Below are 26,748 nucleotides of genomic sequence, written 5' to 3' on the forward strand. Positions count from 1 at the left end.
TGGAGCGCGGCGAACACGCGGGACCCCCGTGCTCCTGCCCTGCCCCAGCCCGGGCCCCGTCCCCCCGCCCCGGGCAGCAGATCTGCTCCCCGCGCGATGGCAACGCCCGGTGCAACAGCTCCCCGGGCGGCTCTCTGCCCTCCCGTAAACTGATAAAGCCTGGGAAAAACAACAGAGCGTCAGCACTCAAACACAACACCGGAAAAGATCGCTGTAGGTTCCAAGTATTTTACTAGGAAAACTCGTCACGTTTATGGGACAGTGACAACACCTCTAGATTACCCACTAAATAGAGAAACAAACGCCCTAGAAGCGGTTGCAGACCTATTATTTTACTTTCCCAAACCTCTGGATTTCAACTGAACAGAAGAAACACTCGAGCGTCACACCACCGTGTGAGCCTGTGTTCAAAATCTAACAGCATTCTTTGTCTCTCAGAATAGCAGAAACAAAACCACTGTACAAAAATTCTAATGATAGCCTACTGTAGGTTAAAAGGGTATCATTTTTCCCTATTTCCCCCCGCCCCTCATTTCCTACAATTTGGATGCCTAGAAAGCAAGCATTTATGTAAGATAGCATTTGCCTTTCAACAATATTTTAGTCTACCCTCTGTGCTAAAACACCTTTTCTGAAATGGAGTCTGAAAAACACCCCCGAGAGCTGTGCTTTTTTTCCAGGGGAGGAAGAGGGGCTGCACAAAGCTCTCAGGAGCCTACAGGGATGTTACAGCTCCAACCACCTGCCTGCTGGCCTGGACTCACAGCCACACTGCCAGGGTCCTCCAGCTCCCAGCTTTGTGCTGTGTCCTTCAGGAGGATTTTTTAGCATTCAAGGGCTAAGGAAACAGGTTCAGAACATGGAACTACATTACCAGTTTATTCATGCTAAGATTTAAGATCCCAAAAGCTTTCCTAGAGATAACCAGGCAACATGGAAGAAAGTTGAAGAAAAGTCTACTGCTGGAAAGAAATACTAATAGTTTTTAGACAGCCCTTCTGAATATGCGTACAAAAGTTGAAATAACCACTTTACATGCTATCAGTATTAAACTTCATTGTTTTATTTTCTAATCTAAACCAAATGAGAAACATGTTTACAAAATATACAGTACTTTATAGTGCATCTGTCAACAGCATGAAAATCTTTCATATAGTCAGAGACTTGCAGAGCCTTGCATAGTCTAATTTTTAAGCAGTTCTTATGTACTGCTTTCTATGTGTGTACAAAAGGTAAGTCCTAGCACCTTACACATCTGCATTCATAGCATCCTTGCAAGGGCACTGTACATTTTACACAGATTTTGAAGACCATAAACCTGTTCTTCTGCTTGCAGCGAAAAATCAACAGAAGTAACCAGGTACCACTGACTGATTCCTTCCCAACAATATTGTAGCTACAGCACTTGTGGGTGGTACCATTCCAAAGGGAACATATATCACATATATGGAGCCCAGCCCATGTACATCTGGCAGAGCAGGTTGTCATCACTTGCTTCTTGAATGAGGTAGTGAACATGCCCTTCAATAGATAAAGGTAATCCTTTGATTCTGTTTCTAGTCTTAATGACCCCTTGCAGCCGTTGCTCTATATCAAGGACATGGGTTTTGGCCTGGAAGGAAGAAAAAAAAATTGGTACTGTTCATGAACTTCCACTTCTCAAAACCAGTATTTCTTAGGATGTGTTTAAAATCATATTATAATTCAATACAAAATCCAGATGTCTATACCAACTACATTGAAAACAAAGGCTACTCACTTTTAAGAACAATTCTCTAGAATGGATATATTATTGGTCAAGCTATAACTTTTGCCTTACATTTTTACAGTTTAAAGTTACCAAAAGAGACTGAAAGAGCTGTATAAATATATTTGGGAATTGTTAGAAAGCTTTATTGCATACAATTAATTTCAAATAAATGCAACATTTTCTTAAGCCTTGTTCCTGGAATTCTGGATAAAATTTAAGTCTGGAAAATTTAGGTCAAAATTTGAGCATCTCAAAATGAGCTGTTCCAAGGCCCACTGGAGTTGCTAGTTCATACCAATTACACTCACACATTTGCTTTTAAAGCTCAAGCATAACGTTGGCCCTCCTCCAGAAAAAGCAGTTAACATACACAATTATGTGGGTGGTCTTGTAAAAGAAAATTCTTGTAAAAGAATGTAGACACAGCCTAGTTAGTAACTGTTTAAAGACCATGAGATTTTCTATGCTGAAATAGACCAGGTAAGTTTTTTGTTGTCATGCAGTTTCAGTGATGTAGTTTTTCCTTATCTTAGCTGTTGTGTTTGTCAGTGCTCCCTAAGTATTGTCTGCTATTACACATTTATTTTCATTAAATAGTCCTTAAAAAAAATAGAAAGGGACAAATCAGAAATTTTGCACAGAGGGAAGATAATAAAAATTAAGCTATACTTTGGATCAATAATACAGTTTTCAGCAGCAGCTAATAAAGAAACAGTATGAAATCTTAATTTTAATCACATAATTTTTTATATGTACCAAGGCACATATTTATTCAATAATAAACGTCCACTCAGGAAAAGCATAAAAATACACATGGAAAGGACTCCAGATGTTACCATCACTGTAAATCTGGAGGACTCTGCAATGAGGGGTAACAAGATCCATTGCTTCTGCTGATATTGTTCTTGATTTAGTAACACCAACAAGAGAATTACAGACTTTTTTGTTTGATTCTTTAGTAGATAAATTACATTTTTTATCAGTTAAAAAAAATCTCTTTATAGATAAAAATTATGAACAGAGAGATAACAAAGAACAACCAGAGAAATTTTTAAATGGAAGAAAGAAAAAGATAAAGTTTCAATTAGGAAATATGTAATTCATAACAATAATGGACATTTGACATTTGAATACTTTAGGTTGTGTTGTTTTAACTCACCTTTTCATTGACAACTTCTCCAGTTTCATTCACCTGGGCTTTTGTATTCCCTTTAACAGGTTTACTCCATTCCACAAGAGGATCGTGGAGAAAAGTCTTTAAGACACTAAATAAATAAAAAAATTAGAAAAGGATATGATACATAAAATACATTTAATTTTCAAAACACAAACACTGGCAGGAGCCAGTAGTTAGTGCTGACTATTTATACTGCTTTATATTTAGCTCCATGCCATGGTGAGAGTGAGCTGCAGGACAGGCATGTGCTGGAACTGGCACATTCCCCAGCAGTTACTGTTGCACACCTTTAGACTACAGACAGCTTTGAGGAGTTTGCACAAAAGCAGTGGCCATACCTCATCAGAGGCTCCCTCTGATCCCGCATCAGCCTCAGGGTGACTTCACAGGCTCTTCGGAAGAGACCCTCAGTTCCCATGGGGCCCATCCCATTAACCATGTTGTGGGTGAGGCGGAAAGGAACGATTTCCGGAACTTCAAAAGTTTCTCCCTTTACATTGGAAAAAAAAGGGATGCCCTAAGTGCTTTCAGGATTATTAAAGAGTAACATTTGCATTGGCTTTAGGTTTTTTTCCATCTTTGTCAGTGGCAGTTTCTGAGCTAGCAAGAGATGTTTGCTCAGCTCAGAGTCCTACTCAGATAAGGGGAAATGACAATGAGTAAAAGATAATACTGTCCAAATAACCTCTTTTTCCCTGTTTGAACACACTAATACAGGGTATAAAATTTCATTTTTAAATATATATTTATGCTCTGTAATCTCATTGCAAAATGCTAACATATTTTATAATATGCAAGTTAGCTTAAAAACATTTTAAAAAATTGTTATATAGGACAATTTAGACTTACTACAAAGAAACTAGAAGAAATAACCTAACAGTATTTCTACCTCACTTATGAGAATTAAAAAGACCACATATCCCACACCAAAAACATCTTTCAACTGGAGCACCAAATCTCCAAATCCCAATCTGGCCACAATTTCTGCTCTTTATTTTACAGAACCGTTGGAATTTTTGTGCTGAATTTGTGTGAGAGAGAACAAGAAATTCTCCACAGCAGCAGAATTCTAAGTGTAGAAATTACAGTTTTGCTTAGAGGGTGATAGTGGAGAGAGGAGAGTCACAAAAATATGAACAGTTTAAAATTTGGGCTGTTTGAGTGTATCCACATCAGGTCATCGGATACTGGCTAAAATCAAAAAGCTGGTTTTCATTGAATGCAGCACACAGAATGATCACATCCTCTTTATGAACCCCAGGCTTTTTTGGGGATATAAATACAAGATGAAGTGAGACAAAGAACACAATGGATATGTTAAAGTAAAAACTTGGAAAAAAAACCCAAGACAGCAGAAATTTATAACTTATATGCACATAATATACAGAGCACATTCAGCAAGTGGCATTTCTCACCTTATTGAAAAGGCAGTTGAAATCCACGTGCACGCACTCCCCAGTGAAAGAATCAAACAAGATGTTCTCGCCGTGGCGGTCCCCCAGCCCCAGGATGTAGCCCACCATGGACATGACGGCAACGGAGCGGCAGTAGGCTGACCTGCTGTTGTACCTGGGAGACACAGCAGGCAGCTCTGAGGCACTGCTCACCTCTGCTGGCCTCATCCTATGGTGCCATTAACTCTTAGGGAAATACACAAAGTAGATGTTCTTGAGCTGACCCAACCCCAGTCACTCACCATGAAGTAGGATCAGGAAATGTTCTAAGAAACCATTCATGAAAGAGAGGAGGGTGACGAGGCAGAAGGACCTCTTTGAACATTTTCAGCTTTTCAGACAAAGGTGCTGACTTGGGAAGCATGTGCTGCCGCAGTTCTTTCCCAGTCATATAGATACCTGCAACAGACTTCCTCAGTTAGGCAGAAGAAATCCCCAAATACAAAGCCTTACATGTACTATTACAATATGGTAAAGCTGAAATAAATGATAAAATGAAAAATAGTCTATCAGCCACGTTGGTTGTGGAGTACAGGGAAGTTCTTCCCCAAACTTTTATTGCACTGATCAGAAAGCTACTTTGTTAACAAGAAATTCAAAAGAAATCTGATATTTTCTCTGTAAAGCTGCTGTATTCCTAACCTTGATTCAATTGTATATTATCTTAATTATCTCACATAAATGTAACAGAAATGAAAAATAGTAAATCAAATCTAGAGAAAAAGTTCACAGTATTTTTTATTATTCAGTGCTGCACATCCCCATGCTGCTGAAACAATTTACATCACTGTATGCAGGAAAGTGTTAAGATGACTGTGGTATCAGTACTTGTAAGGAACTTGTTCATTCCAAGCACCAACTCTCTTCCATTTAAGAGCAAAAGTCTACCACACACATGAATAATAATACATTGCTGATAGATAAAAATACATGTGACTACATCTTCCTAGAATTTAGCCTGACTCCTGCCATTTACCTCATTTCCTTAAAAAGATACAAGCCCAAATATCTGAAAACTTTTACTATATTCTAATATATTTCTTTACCTTTTTCCTTATAAAGTTTTATCAGGATATTTCTTAGACCAGCAGTGTTATTCACCCACTCAATTATGCCACATTCATCATTTAATGGAATCACTGCGTAGGTGCGGATGTGGAGCTCTCGCCTACGGGACTCTGCATCTTTTCTTAAGCACTATTCACAAAAGGAAAATGAGATTAACACAGAACACAGATAGGATCAAAATGGATCTATAGATTTCCATTCTATCTATAACTACTTTCTAATCACACAATCTAGAATTTACAAATCTAAGCTTCACAGTCTGCAGTAGGTCAAATGAAAGCAAAATGTGAATCTGTTCGCCAAAGTAAATTTAAAAAAGAGGATTTTGCAATAAAACAGTCAAATTGTATAACTTGTACATGGCTTAAATTCCTTAAAAGCAATTTTTGAAATAAATCTTTTAGCGTTTCAGAGATGCTGTCATTTGCTTTAACCTCACAGAAGAGATGGTACTTTAACCTTAAGCATATTGCTGAAAAGCAAAACAGAACTAAAATAAGAGGTACGGCAACACCTCAGTATGAAAAAATTAATTTACCTGTGTTTTATAATATATATTAGAAATGACTAAATAAGAAATATTAAGGTTGACAGCAGAAAGTCTGCAAATATTCATTTATTGTAAATAACCTGTCCTATTTTTGCTGGAATAAGCAATTGTTTTGGCAGAATATTGTAATTCGTTATTGTTTTCACAAGCCTGTAAGAAGTCATACAGTATCAATTGCTACTGTTTTTTTGCTACAGCTAAATTGCCTTTTTTGTTAGATAGCTCAGTGTTCTGTCCTGGTCAATAAGTATAATGCACCTGATTGTCTCATTCATCAAACCTTATTAATAAGGGAGTTGAATTCCATGAGCCGACAGTCTTTTCTCAGATCATCTTTTGGCTTGCACATCATAATGTAAGATTTCCCATCTGAACCTTTCAAGGTGATCTTTTTTGGTTTTTGAAGCGAGGCAAGAATTTCCACCTAAAGGAAAATGAACTTCTTTAGTAACATCTGTATCAGATTATTCAAAATAAAGTGTGTAATTGTAATAAACCACTGTAACCAACTGTGTTAGCACTTCCACGGTGCTGCAGCACATTAACCTCAGACCAAATCTTTATCTGATGCCAAGGGGCCACACCTCCCCTCAGGCTGCTGTGACAGAAGCCACTCAGCTTCCACAGAAGTAATTATGGAATTTCCTACTTCCTCCTCCCATTTCTAGAGAACAGAGATGTATTTGCAGCTATGTTTGCTGAACATGAAGTGAAAAAGCAGGTGACAACTAGAGCCTTACCGCATCATCAAAGCCTGCAATGTAGGCCCAGCAGCCAGGAAAAGGGTCATGGTTAGCATGGGTACCAGGAATTGAGGGAAGAGTTGGTATCATTACAGATTGTAAGGGAATGAGAATTTCACTGAAGGTGTGCTCTTCTACTAATCTTTTCAGTGTTTTGAAATGAATATTCATGCTTAATGTTGAGTTGTTTCCATCAACCTTGAAAAAAAAGATGACCAAAGTTAGAAATAACCTTTAAAGTTAACAAACACTTAAAATAATACTGCCCCTTCATATTAACTAATAAATGGACTAGAATAAAAAATGCCGATTGTAATAAGAACAGCAAGCTACATTTCAAATTAAATAATCAAGAAGTAAATATATCTGGCTGATATGACAGACTTATTTTTCACTTTGAATATAAATACAGAATAATGAAAGACTTCATTTAGTTGTACCTTTATTATCAAGTTGATTTGTTCATAAAAGTCCAAACAACCTATTTTTACAGTAAAACTCTGAAAATTAATGGGCATGAATGATATGTGAAAGCACAAAACAATGTGAAGTCCATGTACTGTTAAACAAGCCATTATGTACTGAATGATTTTATAGTGTGCCCAATTTAGAGCTATTTTAAATGTTTTACAATTTAGTGCGGTTTCTGCTAAACATTATGAATTAATAATGATTATAATTGGTATATAATTATTCATGTAATAAATTATGATATTATTATGAATTGGTTAACGAAAGCAATCAGAAGCAACTTTTGCATGACATTCTTGACTAATCCCACAACATGCACCCATTTGTTTATTTCTGTAGGTACCGGTTTGTTGCAGAGTTCCAGCAGCTTGTCCGTAAGGCGTGTGGCGTCTCCAACAAATTTTGCTAGAGATTCCTTCATGTGAATAGCTCTGTTTAGAATTTCCTTGCATCTATTGACTCGCATAGGGTAAGAGGACTGAAAAAAAAAGGGAAGTTAAAATTTATTAAAGAAAGTGTTGAAGAATCCCCCCCAGTAATTAATATTCTTTCCTTATTGCTTATCATATTTAATGTCTGGAAAAGGATTGAAATGGAAAAGTTTCAATTGAAAAGCTGAAGTGGTACTGTTGGTGGGTGTGTGGGGGTTACTTCTGACACCATTCTTGGGAGTCCCACAACATAAAGGCCAATACTGAAGGATATCTCAGTGTATCCTGAATGTTATTTCACCAGCCTCAAGAAACAGTATGCAGCCCACTTCCCAGTCTGCTTTGGAATGACCTTACTGCTAAGTAATTACTTGTAATTACAGCTATCTACTAAGTTGATTCTTTGATTATAGGACTGAAAGAACTGTAACACAATTTGTAAATGCAACAAAATCTGTTGCCCATAACTACACAATTCATCAGTTATTTGTTATTCAAATTTCCTTTCCTAATACACCATAGAAGTTTGGATGCATATTAGCATTCCAATTTGGAACATTTAAACTGTAATATCTGAATTAAGACTGCAATAAAATATTTTGTAGTGATGGCACTGATATCCTCTTCTACAACACTGTATCACAACAAATGAGACTCTCAGCTCCTTCTTATCAGCTTAGAGTAAAATGGGTTATATTTACATTTCTGAGAAAAACAGTTCTGTAAACTTAATAAAGGTGTAGCTATACATATCAAGGTACCTTGGACACAGCAGTCATCATCCACATTGCTTGTTGTGGATAGGCTAAAAACACCTTAGCAACAATCACCATCAGAACTGCAAAGACTTCATCATGAGAATGGCAGATTCGGGAGATGAGCTGAGAGAAGGCTGTCAGGAACTGGTAAGGTGCCAGGTGATTTGTGTGCTCTGTAATCACCTTGTTTATTTTAGCCAGATCATTTTTCATTTGAACACGTTCTGAACGACCTGCTGAAAAATGAAAAGACCATATTCCTGGTTCTCCCCACTGGAAATGAAAGTCATTTAAATCAAGGCTATAGAATAATATTTTGTTGGCAATTTCATAAGCCAAAAAAAATGGAAGGCAACTAAAAAGCTCTGCCTGTAAAATTCTTTTCAACACAGCATACAGTGACTGAATACATGCACTATTTAACTAAGCAGAATACCAGGAAATTAAATCTCCTTACACTCCTAAAATGACTTCTCTAAAATGATACAGTGGCATAGAACAGACTAAAAACACTCCATGTATTTGCCTGAGAAAAGGATTCCAATGTTCTTTAGTGGAGAGGAGAAGAAAGTCTTTCCATGGGATGAAATAAGCACATCTGCTCCTATCTCCAACCCCTGCCCCTGAGGACCCAGCTTGAGTTTCACACCAGCATCTCAGAGTGCAGGATCTGATGCAGCCAAACAGTTGACCTAAGTGTGTAGAATGAGGACAAGATCAAGGAGCACACCTGTCTGCTTCACTCCACACCTGCAAGCAATATTTGCAATTTTCATTCGTACCAGAATCTCCCACCCAAAGTGCATCTGTGGTGTTAGTTTCTCATGCCTTCATGCTGCTGCCTAAAAGATTTTTCCCCCTTTGTTTCAGTAAAATGAGGTAGAAAATTTCAGTAAAATTCCTTCAAAGACTGGAACCAAAACAAACTGAAAAAAAACCCCAAGGCCTAACACTTTGCTCTAGCAAGTGCATACGAAACTATTACTAACCACTCAGGAGGCACCTTAAAAGTGGTGACCAGAGGCATGCAAGGATTTTCCCTGTATCTAATGCCTTCAGTTACCCAAGGAACAACGTTGTCTCACTATATACTTGAAAAAATTCTGGAAGATTTAATTAAGATAATTAATATTCTCCTGCATATTAACATCCTGTATTTTACAAGAATAGTAGTACTTTCTTGTTTCCATATAACCTCAGGCAATAAATATAAATGAAGAATTGTAAATATACTTCACTGTTCTTTAAATCATCTATTCAAAAGAATGACATGGGAAATATGTACCAGGAAAAAATGTTCTACCTTTATCACATTCATATGCTTTTGCTCCAAAGTCCAGCCATAAAGACAGCATTCTTGGCATTGACTGATAAATGAATTGGTTTCCATACTGTAGAGACCTGTGATTATATGTTTAAAACAAAGAATGATATATATTAGAAGTAATACAAATTTTACATTCTCATGTGTTTAATATTCCATTCTAACTTTAGAAATTTATGTCAGCATTTTAATGCATCTGCAACAACAAAAAATATACAAAGGGTTTGTTTTTATTACTCAAAACCACAGATTAAATAATTAACTGTCTGACAAAAGACACAATTGGTTAGTCAGAAGTAAAATTAATTATGTATGAAAACAAAAAGGAAGCATGTAGTACTTTGTTTTATAATAGTGCAGAAAAATTTGAGTCAGTCTGAATTGGTGAAAGACAATATATTCCTACAGAAATGTTTTCTTCCCCAGTATAATTGTCATCCTTTTACAGAAAGTAAGCAAAGTTCCCCTCTAACCTCCCAAAGTGATGAACTATGTATCTAATCAGATCTCCTTGTTTTTCCATCTTGTTGTCAGTTACCATCGGCATTAATTTATCATAGTATTTTGCAAGATAAAAATGTCCATCTTCCCATTCTGGTAAGAAAACTGTAACATCCTGCAACATCAAAATGAGACAATTACTTCTGAGAGGATGCTAACTTAAAAAAAATAAATAAAAACAAATCTTTTCAAGAAAAAATCTTGTATTAGTTATGTTGTGCAGAGTACGTGCAAAATAGTTATTCATTGTTAACCCTGTAACTCCAAAAATTCTATTTTTGCCTCAAGATAATTGCCTCTACAAACCATATGTCCATTTTCAAAATACATTTCGGTTTTGAAGACAGACACTTCAAGATAAGGGATTCCTGAACTAGGAAAGATCATACTTTCATTAAAATCAGGTTCCTGATCCTAATGACTCAGTACTGGGTTTCTCAGAGCTTTCTGAAAAGTGAAACAGTATGATGTTAACAGTTGGACTCTATCATCTTCCTGACCTTAATGAATCTATGATTCCATATTTTTCACAGTTCTCTTTTCCTTCTAAATCATGATGTTTGAAAGAAAAACAAAAAATTGTGTGACATACATTAGAAAAGAAATAATTATCTCTTATCTAATAACACTGGCTACTTTCTGTTATACTTGGTTGACACCATCAGAAGCAGAACAACAGCTTACTTAAGGAATACATTATTATTCAAAGCTCCTGCCTTGTTAACAGCAGTATTCCAGATTACCTTATACTTTTTCATGACTGCATTGCTTTCAAAGTTAGCAGTTTCTTCCATAAATCTGCCCACCAGCAGCATTGCCCGACCATGGATGAGCTGATTTTTGCTACTGCAGGGTGCTTTATTTTCAGGGAAACATAACTCAACTCCCTTCTGGAGAACAATTAGTGCTTCATGAACTTCACCCTAAGGGAAAGACAGAAAACATTTTATATACTTCAAATAAGAGAGATGCAAAACTTCCCTCTCAGAGTTGTTATTAAAGCAAAGCTATGTCCCCAGATGTGTTCTAGGCCATTCTGGCTGTGGTAACTGAATATTACTAACTTCAAATGCTTCTTGTATTTCCTTGTTACCTCAGCATTGTTTTGTCTTTAGGTGTACCACAGTAATTTCTCACATATTTGCTGCCTACTGCTATTAGTTAAAAGGAAACAAATTAAGAAGAGGTCTCCTATTAAAATAATGTAAATTTGCCTGGGCTGCATTGGCAGGGACAGGTAATCAGCAAGTTTTATACAAGGGTGCCAGGAAGGTCAGTCGATACAGAACAGGGCTGACCAGCACCTGGAGGATCAGCTGCAATGCGCTGATAGTCCCAGCTGACATATCTTGTTTTATATATGCTGATTGTGTGCCATTTTTTTTCTTGAAGAAAATTAAAAATATTATTTTCTTGCATGTAGGAAATTAAATTCCATTTTTGTTTTCCTTACCTTGGACCAGAGCCACTTTGCTCTTTCTACATAAAGTTCTGAGAGTGTTGATTCCCCGGCATTGAGCAGAGCATTATAGGCAGTCTGGTGATGCCCAGCTTTCCTTGCAACTCTGGCACTCTGGAGCCAACACTGTCCAACCAGCTCACTGTAATCCTGGCTGCAGGGACATTTTTGCAAAGATTAAAACATTTCTATTTTGAATGCTACTTTAAAATCTGAAGTGAAAATCAGTGTGTTGAAACAAAAGTTGAATTTCTCAAGAAGTTATATACTACATAATGATAATTTAAAACTATTTTAATACATTTGTTTCACCTTTTTTACATTTAGGACTAGAAATAAATACACTTTCTCCCTGTTTCTTGCTTCTCTTTCCTTTAGACACTGCTTCTCTTCCTTATTTTGAAGGTACCTGATATTGGAGGACTGCTTTTGTTTAGAACGAATTCCCAGAGTTTTATCTTCTCTCTTCTAACATATATATGGAAACCCAGAGTATCACTGAGAATACAACACAGACAAGAAACAGTCATGTCCTCACCTTTTACTGAGACTAAGCAAAGCCCTTCTCAGTGCTAAAATGGGTTCTTTTGCTCTGTAAGAGTTTTGGGTCATTTCAATCCGAGCACACCAGTTCAGGGAATCTCTACTGTGGTCACCATCCGCTTGCTGAAACATTGGCCCAATACTGTGTTCCAACTCACACAGCATATGCAACCTGTGTTAGCAAAATAAAGGCAAGAAATTGGTGAGAACTGATTGCTGTTTGAGATACATGCAAATCTTACAAAGTTTTTACAATTTTCTTTCTAAAATTTGGCCATGTAAATAATGTCACCCAGTGGCATTTATTCTAAAAAGCAAAAATGCAGCAAAAGCAAACACACAAAATCCAGGATTTATAAGCTGATTCGTTTTTGCCTCAATATTCCTTTGTCAAGCTGCTGAACAGAGAGACAATGTAGATCACCCAGAGAGAAAGTCAATCTTCAGAAAGAGTATTTCTATCTATTACTTTCAGCAACAATTCTTCAGAAAGTCTGACATTTTCAAAAAATCCCATTTTAAAAGCAATATACTTTTACTTAAAGTAAAGTTATTCCATTTATTTAGAAATATCATTACTGTGAATATCTGTCCCTGTAAAATGGAAAGCTGAGTAGTTGTAAATGCCCCAGTTCTCACTGGCAGAGAGAAGTGGGTACAAATCTAGTGGGTACATCTGACAGAAAAAGTGATCCTTGAAAGGCTCCCAGGTAGCCTGGATCCGTGGCTAAAGGAAACTACTTCAAAACACTTCTTTCTCAATCCCCAAACTTCATTTCCCAAACAACATTGTAGAAATTACCAACAGAAAATAGAATTAAGAAGTAACTAAAATATGCACTTCAACTGGCTTCAGCCAATATCTTGCCATAAAGATGCATTTACAGTGCAGAGGAAGTATTAAGTCTTTTTATTCAAAAAGGATACTCACTTTTTAGTCTACTGCAGCCAAATTAAAAGTTTAATAATAAAGAAAAGGGATGGGGTATAACTCTTACTGCTCTTTCTTGATAAAAAAGGGAGCGCTTTCCAGCCTCCATACAGATCAAAAGCAATGCTCTTAAGTTAATGGAGTTACTGGCCTATTTGTACTACTCCAAGCATGGAATTAAATTGCTGGTTTTTATTACCTGATGTTTACATTTGCTTGCTAACTGATTTGGAAAGACCATACCACATAGTTTTATTGGGAATGTTTTCCATGGAGGATAAATATAAATTCCTAATTAATCAAAGGTTTTCAGTTGGATGAATATAAAAAAAAAGGTGACAAAAAATGTACCATTTACTGTAGAAATGCAAAATTCTTGCAGCTGCATACTTGATTACATGGTTTCTGAATTTAAAAATAGTACCATGAAAATGAGAAACCTGATAATGTGTTCATATCCTCGCTGATAGGATCCTCTTTCAAAGCTTGCTGCTGAGAGGGGCACAATCTGCTCTGCTCGAACAACCTTGAGTGTCTCGTAAAAAGCTGCTTCATTTTTCTTCTTGGCTGATAACAACAAATGTCCCAGTCTGACACTCCAAGTAGTGGACTTCACATCTTTGGGGAGAAAAAGAAGACTCTGCTTCTTTAAGCAGCTTAACCTGAACATGCTAATTTGTCTTAATATACTACTGGAAAAAAAACTTTTTCTCAGAACTAAGTAATTGCATGCTATTAACACTGTATAATTCAACTCCATGATCCACCCAGCCAAACAGACTCAGAAGATACACACACTTGAAACTTCTGCTCAAAAACTATACAGGTTACAATGGAATGCAGTTACAAAATCCAGAACACAGTCAGAACCAACCTTCCTACCACTGAAATCCAAGCCGAATGACAACAGCTGCCCCTTGATTCAAGATGATTAAACTAAAACATACAATTGTTCAGAAATGCAATGTAGTATTAATACTTTTATGTAATGATAACTTACCTGAAGCCAAATAATTTTCCAGTAAATCCCATTGTGATAGTTTCCAGGCTGCTTCCACTCTGTAAGTGTTCAACTCAGAAATCCATTCAGACCTATTAAAGGAAAACAAACGCAATACAGTTTTGTGCTGTCTCCTCTCAGTATGTTAATCCTACATTACATTAGCAAGAGTTCTTTACATAAAACTTCTCTTACTTGAAAAGAGGCAAGATAAACTTGCTTCTAAATAAAGTCAGTAAAACCAAAGGACATGCACTGATAACAAATAAGATCTGTACAACATGATCCCACAAATGCAGCCACCGAAGAGTGAGTTTAACTTCTGTGGTACATCAAAAACTACCAGCTTTTAATCTATCTACCTATTAGACTACAGAATACCAATGGAATCATTGACATGGGAAACAACGCAAAAATCCTATCTAAGAAATTAAAGCACATACTAACACTGCTCACAGTACAGGCAAGAACTATGAAAATTTCTGGACTTCCTGAAATAAATAATCTATAGATAAAGCACTCAAAGTTTTTTAGCTTCACACTGCTAATTCAATTATGTTTAATAAGCCTCAAATATTTGATAACGAGCAGAAATGGCTACTGAGGTAGAGATTTATACCAGAGCTTCATATTATTAAAATGAGCTGTGTATTAGATGCTTACAGTACCTGTTTGCAAGCACTCCATTGACCTGAGTTATTACAGCAGACAACTGACCAAGGCCTAACATGGACTTCACTGCACCATGATAGTGAATGATCTAGAAAAAGGAAAAAAAAACCAAAACAACAAATGAAAACCCCACATACACATTAATTAAACTCATGGCAATCTGAAGGAAGAAATATGCTCATTTGGGTGCTTTTTAGAATATGAAAAGGCATAACTAATTGCAGCATAATATAAATGAACATTCAAAAAATCCAGTAAGAGATTTGTTCCAGTTCATAATCCACTTCCAACAGCAATAATTATTTACCAACTGGTGCAATAAACACTTAGATTTCTATTTTACTTAAATATTCTGAAGAAGTTTTTTTGCCGTAGTCATCTGTGAGCTAGTAAGATTAAAAATAATAATTACATTTATTAAAAAAGGAAAAAATTGTTTTCATTTACCTGATCAGGTTCCAGTTGGATAGCCCTATCATAGCAGGCTGTTGCATCTCTTAACAAGCCAATACTTTCATGCTCAAGGATTTGTTCTTTGAGAGATGGCTCTGCCTTCCGAATGGCGCTCACCCCAGCCACTCCATCTGGCTCGTGCATAGCAGCATACAATTTCTGTATGCAAACAGAATTGGATGTGGCCATTAAAAACAGTAAGATATTTCATAGATAACCTGCAGAATCACAGAACTTCTTGAACATGGAGTACACACTACTCTGTAGGTCTCAGCAATAAATTTTCATTGAAGATGTCAATTTTGTCAGGCTCCTTCCAAAGTTGAGCCCTACTTCTCCTTAGTATACAGTAATATTTATGATCTCATGCTATTGATAGACTACCACATGAACTTACCTGAAACCATCTGTATAAAGAGTAAAATAAATATCCTATTATTACATGATTGCATAAAGATGATTACTTTTGGTGAAAAAGCAACACACTAAGTTTTTTTTCAAATTTGAAGTGTCACTGACAAATATAAACCATAGGGAACCACAAACAGGATCATCCCACAGGTTAAAATACTTCTTAAAAATAATTTCTATAATTTGCAATACCTTTAGCATTGGCTCTTTTTCTACTTTTGAATAAGCCACTTGGAATTTCTTCCAATGTACTTGGCACTTTTTTTTTATTATAGTTGGCTGTATTTTCTGGCAAAAGGCACAGAGCCAACTTCAAAGCAATAAATGTTATCCTATCAACAAACCCACATTTAATTATTTTCAGGAATTTACAATCTTTTATTATACAATAGAAAGCTATTCATTCCTTTTCATATAAGAAGCATGCCAAGCAAGAGAACGTACTAAATATTGCTGAAACACACATGACTAAACACTTGTATTAAACAAGTGCCCAAATAAATATTTTCTTCTTCCCATCACAAAGAAGAATTTAACTAAGCTTTATTTATCATAAGCATTTTCATCTTAAAATAAAAAAACCAAAAAGAACTTCAGAACCTGAAGAAATCCAAGATGTTCTTGAATATTTTGTTTCTTCTCAGTTATAAATGATTCAAAGTGCATCACAGCCCTGGTGTAAGCCTTGGAACGAAAGGAGGCTACAGCCAGTGTATCCTGGGGAATGAGGTCTAGAAAACGTGTCACATTTTGATATTCTCCATAGTCCTCACTTGATGCTGTTGAAACACAGACGTATTGAAAAGTTTGTCAACTGAGGTTCCATTTATAAGAATTACCTTATGCATCAAAATTCAATTAACTCATGTAACAAGTTAATGATATAATTGTACTAATTGAAGAACATGGTTTTCTCTTCTGTCAACAAGAATTCATTTAAAACAATTCTGGTGAACTTTCTGCATCTTGCAAGACAGCACAGAATATTATATATTATATACATAACATAATATTATATTCAGTTAAACAGAATGTTTAGAAAACTATCAAAAAATTATCATTTCATTGTTCAAATTGTAAATCTGTATTTCCTGCAACAGGCATTCAGAACAATCCATTTGGGGTAGAAGGAGTGGAAAGCACAATATGACATTAAGAAATCATAAAAGAGATTACATATTATATTAATACAGCATTTGTAAATGGTCACAATGTGAAGCTGCAAACATAAATAAAATACTTCTTTGAATAATGTTAATGCCATTTTAAATAAAATAAGCATCCCTCACTTTTTAGATCACTTCTGTCTTTGCTAGACTTGCCAGCATTTTTCTCAGCAATGAGTGTTTGAAACTTATGTCTGGCCCACTGAGTGAGATGATCCAGCATGGAGAACACTGTCTGTGTGCTCAGCTGGCTCAGGTCAGATGCGCTGTCCTCGAGCCTCCTGCTGCACTGGTCATCGTGTGTCAGAACAGCCATGATCTCCATGTAAACCTACACAAAGGTAAAAGACACAAGTGAAATGGCAAAGAAATGGCAAACCAAGCAGCAGCTGTTGTCAAGGGATTCCATACAGGGAGAAAGTCTTGAGGTTTCAAGACACAACAAATGCTACTGCATCTCTTCTACAAATACAATACTTCAAGATTTGGTAAGAATAAAGTTATCTACTGGTTACAAGATTACAGATCTACTTTTTTGCTTCTGATTAAATAAATGTCCTGACAAAATATCTGTTTCTGTTTGTTTTAGTCCACAAAATATGAGTTAACATAAATAACAGATGCTCACAGAGGAAAAATCATCACACACCCCTACACACCCACAATATTTAAACACAAATATTTTAGCTGTGAAATTTCAAATTAATCAATGCAAGTTACACTTCTCAGTATCTCCTAATTCCTTCATTTCACCCAGGACATGCTTACAAAGAGTCCTTGCAAAATTGCATCTCTGTGTACATACATGTGTTGCTCCCAGTAAAAATGGCAGCACTTGTGCACGTGCACTGACAGCTCAAGCAAAGTGAAGGAAAGCAGGATGAGTTCTCCCACCCCTGCTTTGCTGCAACACATCTACAGATCCTGCTCCCCATGAATATGGCAGCTGAATAGTTTATCCACTGAAACCATTACTGTATGTAAAGGAGAGGAAAAAATTATGAGTGTGAATTCTTGGAATTATACAAGTTCCATTTACTGGCTGTTTGTGTTGCACACTTCCTCTTTGTACCACTCCAGCTGTTGGTGTTACTGCAGTCATGATTAACTGCATATCTCATCCCAGGCCCAACTGATGGAAATCTGCAGAAAAGCAGTTCCAACACAAACTTCTACGAGTATATTCAAAACCCTGTCAGAACATTTATATTATTATTTCTATTATAAATACACAAAAAGGAGTTTAACACCTGAACAATTTATTCACGTAGGCCTACAGAGCTGAGCAGCTCTCACGAAGAACAGCTGCTGACCACGTCTGTGAAAAACACTACCATCTTACATATCTCACCTCTTGTTGATCCTCTTGACTGCATCCCAACAAAACATAGACAAGGATGTGTGGAAGCAAATAAATTGTCACTTTATAGTCATTTTTCATCATAATACTGCAGCAATCAAAGACTTTTCTGGCAAGATCATGTCGCACCTATAAAAAAGTATTATTTCCAGGAAAAGCATCATTACAAAAGTGTAAATACATGAATGATCAATAGATTTCCTTTTGTTGATGAATACAAATTCTAGTCCATCAAATAATTTTAAGATACCCTTCTCCTACAGAAAGTTCATCAGACTTAAATCTGCAACAGGGATACCAGATGGCAGCTGCTATTACATGTAGCAATGCTGGCAGTACAAAAGACAGGTAAGCACTGCTTACATTTGTACCTCCCCATGTTGAACTTGCACTGGCCATAGAAAAAACCTTAAGGCTGAGAGTCTGCCACTACACTCATCCTCTCTTCTGCCCTTAAAAGCATGCAGAAAGTAGGATATTATGAAGACATCCAATTCTACTCTGTCTGAAAGAGGACAGTGCAGTTACTGAGCTATTGTAATTCAATTCACTTCTTACGGTGCCCGATTTGGAAGTGACATTTTCAGTGGGTCATTTAGATACTGGAAAGGGAAAATAAAAAGAAGATACAAGTACTTCTTATGTGCTAAGACTGTGGAGCTACAGGGAAATCTTTCCAAAACTGAGAAGGTAAATCCAGAAGCATTTCAGACACTTTTCGCAAACATTTGTCAGTGCTCGCAGTTTCACAAGTGTCTGGACAAAGACAAGTTTCCTTGATTTTTAGCTTTGACACTGCCTTTGAAGCCTTGGCAGGAAGCAGTGCTGGGGAAGGAAGGGGGAGTGCAGTATCCTGCTGTATATGCATGCAAGTCCTGTAAGAGGCCTGTAGCAAACAACCATATTCTCCCATCCATCCCTGACCTGCAGAAACTGAAATGAGGTTCAAGAACTGTCTTGCAAAGAGCCTTACAGAAAGATTTCTTTTCTTACCTTTGTTATAAGATAACCTGCCCAAGTTGCTGACCATTCTGCAAAATTATCACCTAATTTGCTTAAGTAAATTGGCTTCTTCACCTTAGACCAGTTTACAGCCTTCTGATAACTCTTGTACCTGTAATTTTGAAATATCCATTTAATAAAACTAATTTTTCATGTAATACAGTAAACAATAGCACATTGTGAGTTATGAAATTCCCTCACTGGAGCAATATTAAGTTCTGTCTTCTGAATCTTTGAAACTAGAATTAAAAGCCCCACTTTCACTAGTCAACATCTTTTATTCTAGAGCTCCTTAAAATTAAATATGAAGTAAAAATTCTCGTAACTTGATAGGTTGTTTGTAAGTATATTTTAAAGTGCTATTCATAATCAGTTTTAAGAAATTAAGTTTGATAAACATCTGAGTACAATGTTCTTGACACGAAAACCCGGAGCATACATGAAAGCTGAGAAAGGCCAAAAAGTCTGTTTTCTAAAAAGGTAAAGCTTATCACAGGTGAGCATGACTGTCTTCATGAGGAAATAGAAGGGAAACATTGATTATTTCAAGTTAAGACATCAACATAATTTGAAGTTTCATTTTGTTGAAGTAATGATAAAAATAATGTGAAGAAAAAGTCCAATTAAAACTCAGCGAGCTCCTCCTACTTCTGTAGAAGGTAGGACTAATAGGATGCTAGTAGATTTGAGTAGAGGGGAAAGAAAAACAAAAGCTTCAAAACATCATATAAGTCAATGCTCTAAGGACAAACAGGCAAACATGGGCAAAGTATGAGCTCCAAGTTTTGCTTCTTTGATTTAGAGAGAATTGCATTCTCTCTAAATCTTAAAGTAAGTAATAATTCAGCTTTTAGTAGAAAGACCTTATTTCAATTTTGTGTACATACATATCACTCTTCCCAGAAGAATGAGAGTCACAAAACCATATATGGTTAATACTAGTCTGGAGAAAAAACCCAACAGATGTGTTATGAAAAGCTATTCCTTTAGCTGTCATATACCTTGTGTTTAAGTGAGGTTCCAAGATCTCCTGCACATGCTCAGGAAACCTCCTCCAAAGCCTGGAGCCAGGGCAGTCAGTGTTTGTCTCTCTACAGTCATAGATGGACAGTAACTCCTGAAAATGGATGGTTTGCATCACCAAGTTAGCACTGAGGATTTTCATTACCACAGCACAAAATCCTGTGCATATGACCAAAACCCCGTGTATATGATATGGTCTTTCCAACCTGAATGAGTCTATGATAAGTAATGAGAGAGAAGTTATGGAATGCTTAATTCAGAAATCATAACTGCAAAACTGTTATCCAACACTGTTAATCCTCTGTTACTAGGCAAGTTTTGATTTCAACTACGGATTCCCTAGATTCTCCAGTTGGTGTTTGGACCACATTAACTTGTATTCTTCACATCTGCCAATAAACCAAAACCAGAATTCAGTCTGATTCCTCCTTGTGCAGGAAGTGCACAATCTTGTGCATGTGCTAATACTTATCCTGCTGACTACACAGGGCCACGTATTTTCTCCTGGACTAAAGAACTACCCTGAAGTTTTCACAAAGATATTAAACATCAAAAACAGCAAGAACAAAAAAGCAAAAACCTCCATCTGCTAAATAAAACCAGCACAAAAGACCAGAGCCTAAAAATAAGGGTAGGCTCCCTTTCACTTGCTTCTTAAAAGTGTAAGCAGAAACCATCTTAGGAATACTGCTTTTCATTTCTGCCTGTGCAACCTGAACTAATTCTAAGCCACTCTCAGGATTACTCCTTAATCCCTGTGTATGCACTGCTAGTTACCTCTAAAACATCAGATGTCTCCTAAAATATTGTGACACAAAAGCAAACAGATCTATCTTATTTGAGAATGACCTAGAATACTAGGTGTACTTTCTAATTTAAACCTGTTACAGGATGAAGTTTCAAATACTTAAATAAGAAAAATTGTATTGCATAGTTCTAAGTTCAATGTTACAGAAAATAATCTATGAAATAAAAGTAGGTTTTAACCACAGATCTTACCTGAATTGCATACGCTGCAGAATCCTGAGCACGAACATTGTCAGCATAAGCAAGGAAAGCTCTGGTCAGTTCCATTAATAATCCATAGGCAAAATTTGAATCTTCCACTCCAGCCTTAATCACAAACAGAATGCCAGTTTTACTAAAACAGAGTAATAGCTGTATCTGTAAATAACCACTTGGAAGCATAACTCTAAACTGTTTTAGGTGAGACAGCAAGTCCAGATTTTCAAAGGGTCTAGAGATAAGAGGTTCCCTCCTCCTAAGGACTTTTTTAAGACCCCTAATGCTAAACAAAACACTACTGCCATGCTTCTTACCACAAAAGTGAAGTGTTTTCCTTGAGTTTCACTTGTTGAAAAATCAAGCCTGCCAGGATCTATGGCTCCCAGTTCACCCAAACATTCTCCACAGAGCAGTCGTGCTTGGGAATTGGCATCCTGGCAGCCAATGAGAAGCACTGTCACCAGCTGGGAGATGACTGGCTCCACGGTTTCACTGTCTGTGACATACTTGATCAGTTTTTCCTAGGAAGATGAATAATAAAGATGAGTCATTCTCCAACCATATTTGTAAATAATCTCAGAAATCTTCAACCTGTAACTCACTTCTGATTTCATTTAGCCATGAGTTCAGGTTGTAACTGCAGTCCAATTGCACTAATCTGCTTCTCACCCTAGGAAGGACTAAATAAACGTGTGAGGGATTTGGGCCTCAGTTAATAATGCTGTCATGGCCAATATTGTTTTTCATTATCATGCACCTCTCTACTAACTTCATTTTCTTTCTTTGTCTTACCAAGTACCTCTTTACTTTTCTACATTATCTTTTTCACTTACTTATCCCTCTTCTTATGTGTTCCAATACTTCCTCCCAATTTCTCTCATCCAACTGTTGTCATACTTTCTGGGTTTGCTGCCATTTCTATTATTATTATTTGCCATTTCTTGGACATTTCATCACTCTCAAGTCCTACAAAGCCCAGGGTTTCAAGTCCTTTGATCAATGTCCATCATTTTAATTGGGTGTTCTTTCTTTTTTTGCTTTGGCCCAGCTTTTATTCCTCAGTTTCACATTTAGTCCAAATACAGAAAAAAATCAAGATGTTTGTCATTGTTATGCTTAATGAAAACTGAAACCACAGCCAACATAACAAAGCAAATAGTTTCACAAGCTGTGGAACTAATTAAGCTTGATTTGCCTCAATTATTTTGCTAGACCTCTAACTCAGCAAGACACAGCAGGATTTTGCTGACCTGAGCTGCAAGAATTACTGGTTGGCCAGGAGTACACACAATGATTGTTTGTTCTTTTAGCTGGACTTTTTTTTAAAATTTCTGGCTAAAGAGCATCCCACAATCTTATAACTACTAAGGGTACAGATTTATTACTTTTTCTAATGGGTCCAATACACCCTTTGGGCTAATAACCACACAGAACTGTAAAGCAATGTCTTCAGCTTGTACATGGCTATAAAATGCTTTTGAATATGATCAATGGATTCAAAATTTGAGGGTGGAAGACAAAAAAGGAAGAGAAAAAAAAAAAGAAGGTCTAAGGTGGTCCAAGCACACCTTAATTCTTTCATATACTACACACACACACACGCTTTTATGTATGAGGTTCCTGATGCAAAAGTCATACATGCCCTAAACAAACAATAAGCCCACATCATAAATTGCTGAAATGGACTTCTTAGATACACCTTTCCTCAGAGTTTAAAAAAAAAAAAAAGTACACCAGCCTTGCTAAATCAGCATCACAGATTTGAAGGATTTGAAAATACACCTACATGAAAGTGTAATGAAAAAGAATCTATTTTCCCCATTATATGCAGGAACAGCTAAATGAACTGAGGAGAACAACCCAGTCCAAGTGAACACCCTGTAACAACAAGGAGTTTTAGACTTTTGGTCCAGATGCTAATTTGATTTATTTTTAGTTCTGCTGAAGGAGGTTTTCTATACCTGGTTTCTATACAATGTTTCTTTCAGGCTGGTAAGTGCATGAATCCGAACATCCACATTCTCGTGCTGAATAGCTCTCATAGACAGCTGCAGGGCTGTCTGCAAGTCTGTGCTTTTGGAGGATTCCTGAGCAGGATAGAAGAAGTTCAGGTTAAGTACAACAGGAAAATGACTGAAAGTATAACAGGAATATGGCTGAACAGCATCTCAAAGAACACAAGCAAGAATACATGGAAACAACTGCCTTTTTGCTTACATTCTCACCTATATCTATATACCATTGTCTTCTTGCTTATTTTTAAAAATGTTTTACTCAAAAAGGTGCTATATTTTACTTTTGGGTAAATATAATGATGGTGTAAATAAAACTATAAAATCATAAGAAAATGCTTTGCTTGAAGTCCGTCTAGAATTAAATTATTTCTACTTTTGTTGCATCACTCCCAAAAATAACTGATACTTCCCATCTATTACCTAATCATTCTGAGGACAAGCAAATGAAATGGACCATAGAGTACTCCCAAGAAGAGACAAACTTTGCTCCCTGTAAAGACAATATAGCCATAACTAAAACTGTTGACTTCTCATCCTAAAGTCTGTCACAAAAGAGAAGAAAAGTCAGGGTTCAGGAGATGCTACAGAAACAGGAACGTTGAACATATTTCATTCCTAAACCAGAATCAGAACATGCTTCAAACTACGCCTGTGATACATAAAACCAATTTTGTGTGTCACAGGCAGATAAATATATTTCCACTTAACAATACACTTTACATGTTTTCCTCAGTTGTCATGAATTCATTTTATGCAGTAAAGCCAAGCAAATAAATAAAAGAAGCTGTACCTTTCTGTATTCCTGAAGGACAACCTGAACTTCTTTGAGTTCAGGAAGGTCAGGTAGAAAATATATTTCATGTAGAAAGTCTTGTACTGTATCCCTAATAGTTATAAAAAAATATTGCAAAGAATACAGCAAACATTAGTTGAATCCAAAAAATCCCTAAAAACCCATCCAAATAAAGCAATGAAGAAATCTCTTTCAATATTGCTACTGTGGCCTTCTACAAGAGCCTTATTATTCCTATTACTACCTGTTGGTATGATATAATGCAAGAAAAATGAAAACCCATCAAAAGTAATCAAGGTATTAAGTATCAACATTCCTAAGAAAAACCCTTCTAAGCTACAAAATGTAAGATGAAAAATAATTATGACTCAACCTTATCTTCAAAAAGGTTAAGTAATGAGAATTAATGTATCCTGTATTAAACTTTGATTTTATTTTCAGTTGGCGTGACCATTTGAATGGAATGTATGAAACCTTACTCAACATAATAAACTATGCACTTCATAATTATACCTCTAATCACTGAAGAAAACAAAGAACTCATTTACTCCCCGTTTCCAATTCTGTACACTTTAGCTTAGAGCAAATGTTAGCAATCATCATTATTCTGTAGAGGAAAGTAATTTTCCATATCAGCACAATAAACACACTGAAGAAAGCCTGGCAGGGTTCAGTGTCTGAATGGGCTGTAACTTGGCAACAGCATCATATATATTTATAAGGACAATATAAAATACCTTTTCAGATGAGGCTTGTTAGACCTCAACACAACTTAGAGAAGAAGGGGCAATTTTATAGAACAACAACTATTTAGCAGAAAACCAAGTTTTCTTGTCTCAGTGCTGGATGACTTGAATTTAGGGTTATCCCCATTCCTGTTGCAGGATTTAAACCATACAACTGAAAATATCTTGTGCAGTACCTGTTCTCCACTATGAGGAAGTGGAATATTGCTGTGGTTTCCTTGGGTTGGATATGTATGAGGGGCAAAAGCACTACTATCACCTGGCTGAGCAAGGAGCCAAGGTAGGAATGGTCCAGACTTCGAACAAAGCAATCCCAGGCTCTAAACAAGAAAAGGCAAAACAATATAATCAATGATTCTTCTCTGCAGGAAATATTTCAGGTGTGTCATGAGGAGCACTTTAAGCTATTTCAGCACTGTGGTTTAGATTCCTGTCCAGAACAAAACAACACAGTGCATTAAAGGACAGAAATAGCAGGGATGTCACTGTTTGGGTACACCATCAGTTCACCTGCAGCACAGTTCTGGGAAGTCATCCTTGTATCTCAGAGCTGTTCTCAGCGTGGTCATCATCTTCACTCTGACAGAACTGATGTGTTTGGGACCCATGAGTGTCATTAAAGACCTCAGGCTGTTTAAAGCCTAGACAGAGCAAGATCATTTTAATGTATTAGATACTCAGGAAAACATGTAGGAGTTATATTTTCTATTAAAATCAGGCTAGCCTTGCTTAAGAAATCATACTCTAAGATATCAAAATTAGTTTGATGTTTCAATAAAGAATTAGGGTTTAGAAAAAAAAGGGGGTGAATCTCTAATGACAAGATTGTAACAAAACCCTACATTATCTAGGAGGTTGACAGATCATGAGGGAAGAACTGTGGACACCAAGGAGTTAATGACTACAGATGTCTATTATAAGACATGATTAACTATATATAGTTACATAGCTGAAAAGAGAAGGCTTAGAAAATATAGAGGAAATAAACAAACTTCCATTTAAAAGAAAAATCAACAGAGTTGACATACAACTGCTCTTAGAAGTGACTGGCAAGCATCAGGGAAAAAGTAATAGCTCAGTTGTCAATGAAAGACGGAAGAGAAATACTGAGATGCTGGAGATATTTCAGTCACAGTAACACTACACCAAACAAGGTAGTAAAATGTCCAGCATGACAGATCAGTAACACAGGAATAAACCTGAGCTTGAGAAAAGGCATGCAAGGGGAAACTCACCAAGAACAAAAAACAGAAGAAAAGACAGAAACAATAGCTGGTGCAGTTAAAGAAGTGCTGTACAAATTAGGAAATTCAGAAAGCATGCAGAAAGGGGGCTATGAAAATGAGAACATATTAACATGGATATCTGAAAATCAAAAAAAACACCAGAGAAAATGCAGTCTGTCAATGCAAAGGTTATGAACATTCTAGCATTGAAAACTTCCTGTAGAAATCATCTACAGTCCTTCTGTGAGGAGGCTGAAAGGCCATTCTTGTGGTTGGAAGCACTGCTTCAGTAGAATTTTCACTTTGCCTCAAGCTGTGAGCTCTAATTTCTCTAAATGCAGTCTACTGAAAAGCTTAAAGGGGCTGTTCTGTGGGAACCAAAACTAATCTCTTGGATTTCCATCTTTTTTCTTTACTCTTTGGTGTCCTTATATAACCCCATGCAGTAATTCCAGCTTTCTCCCACATTCCCCCATCCTCCCACTGGTGTTTGTTTCACACACTAAAAATAATACACTTGGATTTCTCTCCTATAATTCCTGGTTGACTGATTCCTTGCATACACCATGTCTGACTGAAATATGTATCTGTCATTATTATCTATTAGAAGAAATTAAAGAAATTAAAGAAATCAAGAACTTTTGAGCTTACACAGAAGTCCTATCCTCAGTGAGACATCAGTTTTAAGGAATCATTTTGGGACCCTAGTATCTTTG

At 36.5% G+C, this 26,748-nt stretch overlaps 1 protein-coding gene across 2 annotated transcripts in view; it reads right to left on the bottom strand.

The window, feature by feature from the left end:
• Positions 1 to 1,041: 1,041 nt before the first annotated feature.
• Positions 1,042 to 26,748, bottom strand: part of ATR (ATR serine/threonine kinase) — a 37,661-nt gene continuing 11,954 nt past the window's right edge. Inside the window, exons 17-46 of one of the 2 annotated variants that reach the window (XM_031060059.1) lie at positions 25,317 to 25,447; positions 24,983 to 25,126; positions 24,058 to 24,151; positions 23,214 to 23,339; positions 21,567 to 21,773; positions 21,247 to 21,360; positions 20,226 to 20,341; positions 19,216 to 19,336; positions 18,214 to 18,351; positions 16,986 to 17,193; positions 16,297 to 16,475; positions 15,280 to 15,444; positions 14,829 to 14,920; positions 14,161 to 14,252; positions 13,601 to 13,778; positions 12,225 to 12,401; positions 11,681 to 11,840; positions 10,971 to 11,150; positions 10,200 to 10,342; positions 9,706 to 9,803; positions 8,406 to 8,635; positions 7,557 to 7,691; positions 6,740 to 6,940; positions 6,280 to 6,423; positions 5,428 to 5,578; positions 4,624 to 4,780; positions 4,343 to 4,496; positions 3,266 to 3,417; positions 2,910 to 3,015; positions 1,042 to 1,612 (exon numbers count right to left, since the gene is read on the bottom strand). In XM_031060059.1, coding sequence (XP_030915919.1) covers positions 1,439 to 1,612; positions 2,910 to 3,015; positions 3,266 to 3,417; positions 4,343 to 4,496; positions 4,624 to 4,780; positions 5,428 to 5,578; positions 6,280 to 6,423; positions 6,740 to 6,940; positions 7,557 to 7,691; positions 8,406 to 8,635; positions 9,706 to 9,803; positions 10,200 to 10,342; positions 10,971 to 11,150; positions 11,681 to 11,840; positions 12,225 to 12,401; positions 13,601 to 13,778; positions 14,161 to 14,252; positions 14,829 to 14,920; positions 15,280 to 15,444; positions 16,297 to 16,475; positions 16,986 to 17,193; positions 18,214 to 18,351; positions 19,216 to 19,336; positions 20,226 to 20,341; positions 21,247 to 21,360; positions 21,567 to 21,773; positions 23,214 to 23,339; positions 24,058 to 24,151; positions 24,983 to 25,126; positions 25,317 to 25,447 — 4,467 coding nt within the window. In that variant the 3' untranslated portion in view covers positions 1,042 to 1,438. Of the gene's footprint in view, positions 1,613 to 2,909; positions 3,016 to 3,265; positions 3,418 to 4,342; positions 4,497 to 4,623; positions 4,781 to 5,427; positions 5,579 to 6,279; positions 6,424 to 6,739; positions 6,941 to 7,556; positions 7,692 to 8,405; positions 8,639 to 9,705; positions 9,804 to 10,199; positions 10,343 to 10,970; positions 11,151 to 11,680; positions 11,841 to 12,224; positions 12,402 to 13,600; positions 13,779 to 14,160; positions 14,253 to 14,828; positions 14,921 to 15,279; positions 15,445 to 16,296; positions 16,476 to 16,985; positions 17,194 to 18,213; positions 18,352 to 19,215; positions 19,337 to 20,225; positions 20,342 to 21,246; positions 21,361 to 21,566; positions 21,774 to 23,213; positions 23,340 to 24,057; positions 24,152 to 24,982; positions 25,127 to 25,316; positions 25,448 to 26,748 lie in introns of both variants that reach the window. The other variant, XM_031060058.1, reaches the window with a different exon arrangement.

The sequence above is a fragment of the Geospiza fortis genome, unplaced genomic scaffold (assembly GCF_000277835.1).
Source record: "Geospiza fortis unplaced genomic scaffold, GeoFor_1.0 scaffold318, whole genome shotgun sequence".
NCBI lineage: Eukaryota > Metazoa > Chordata > Aves > Passeriformes > Thraupidae > Geospiza > Geospiza fortis.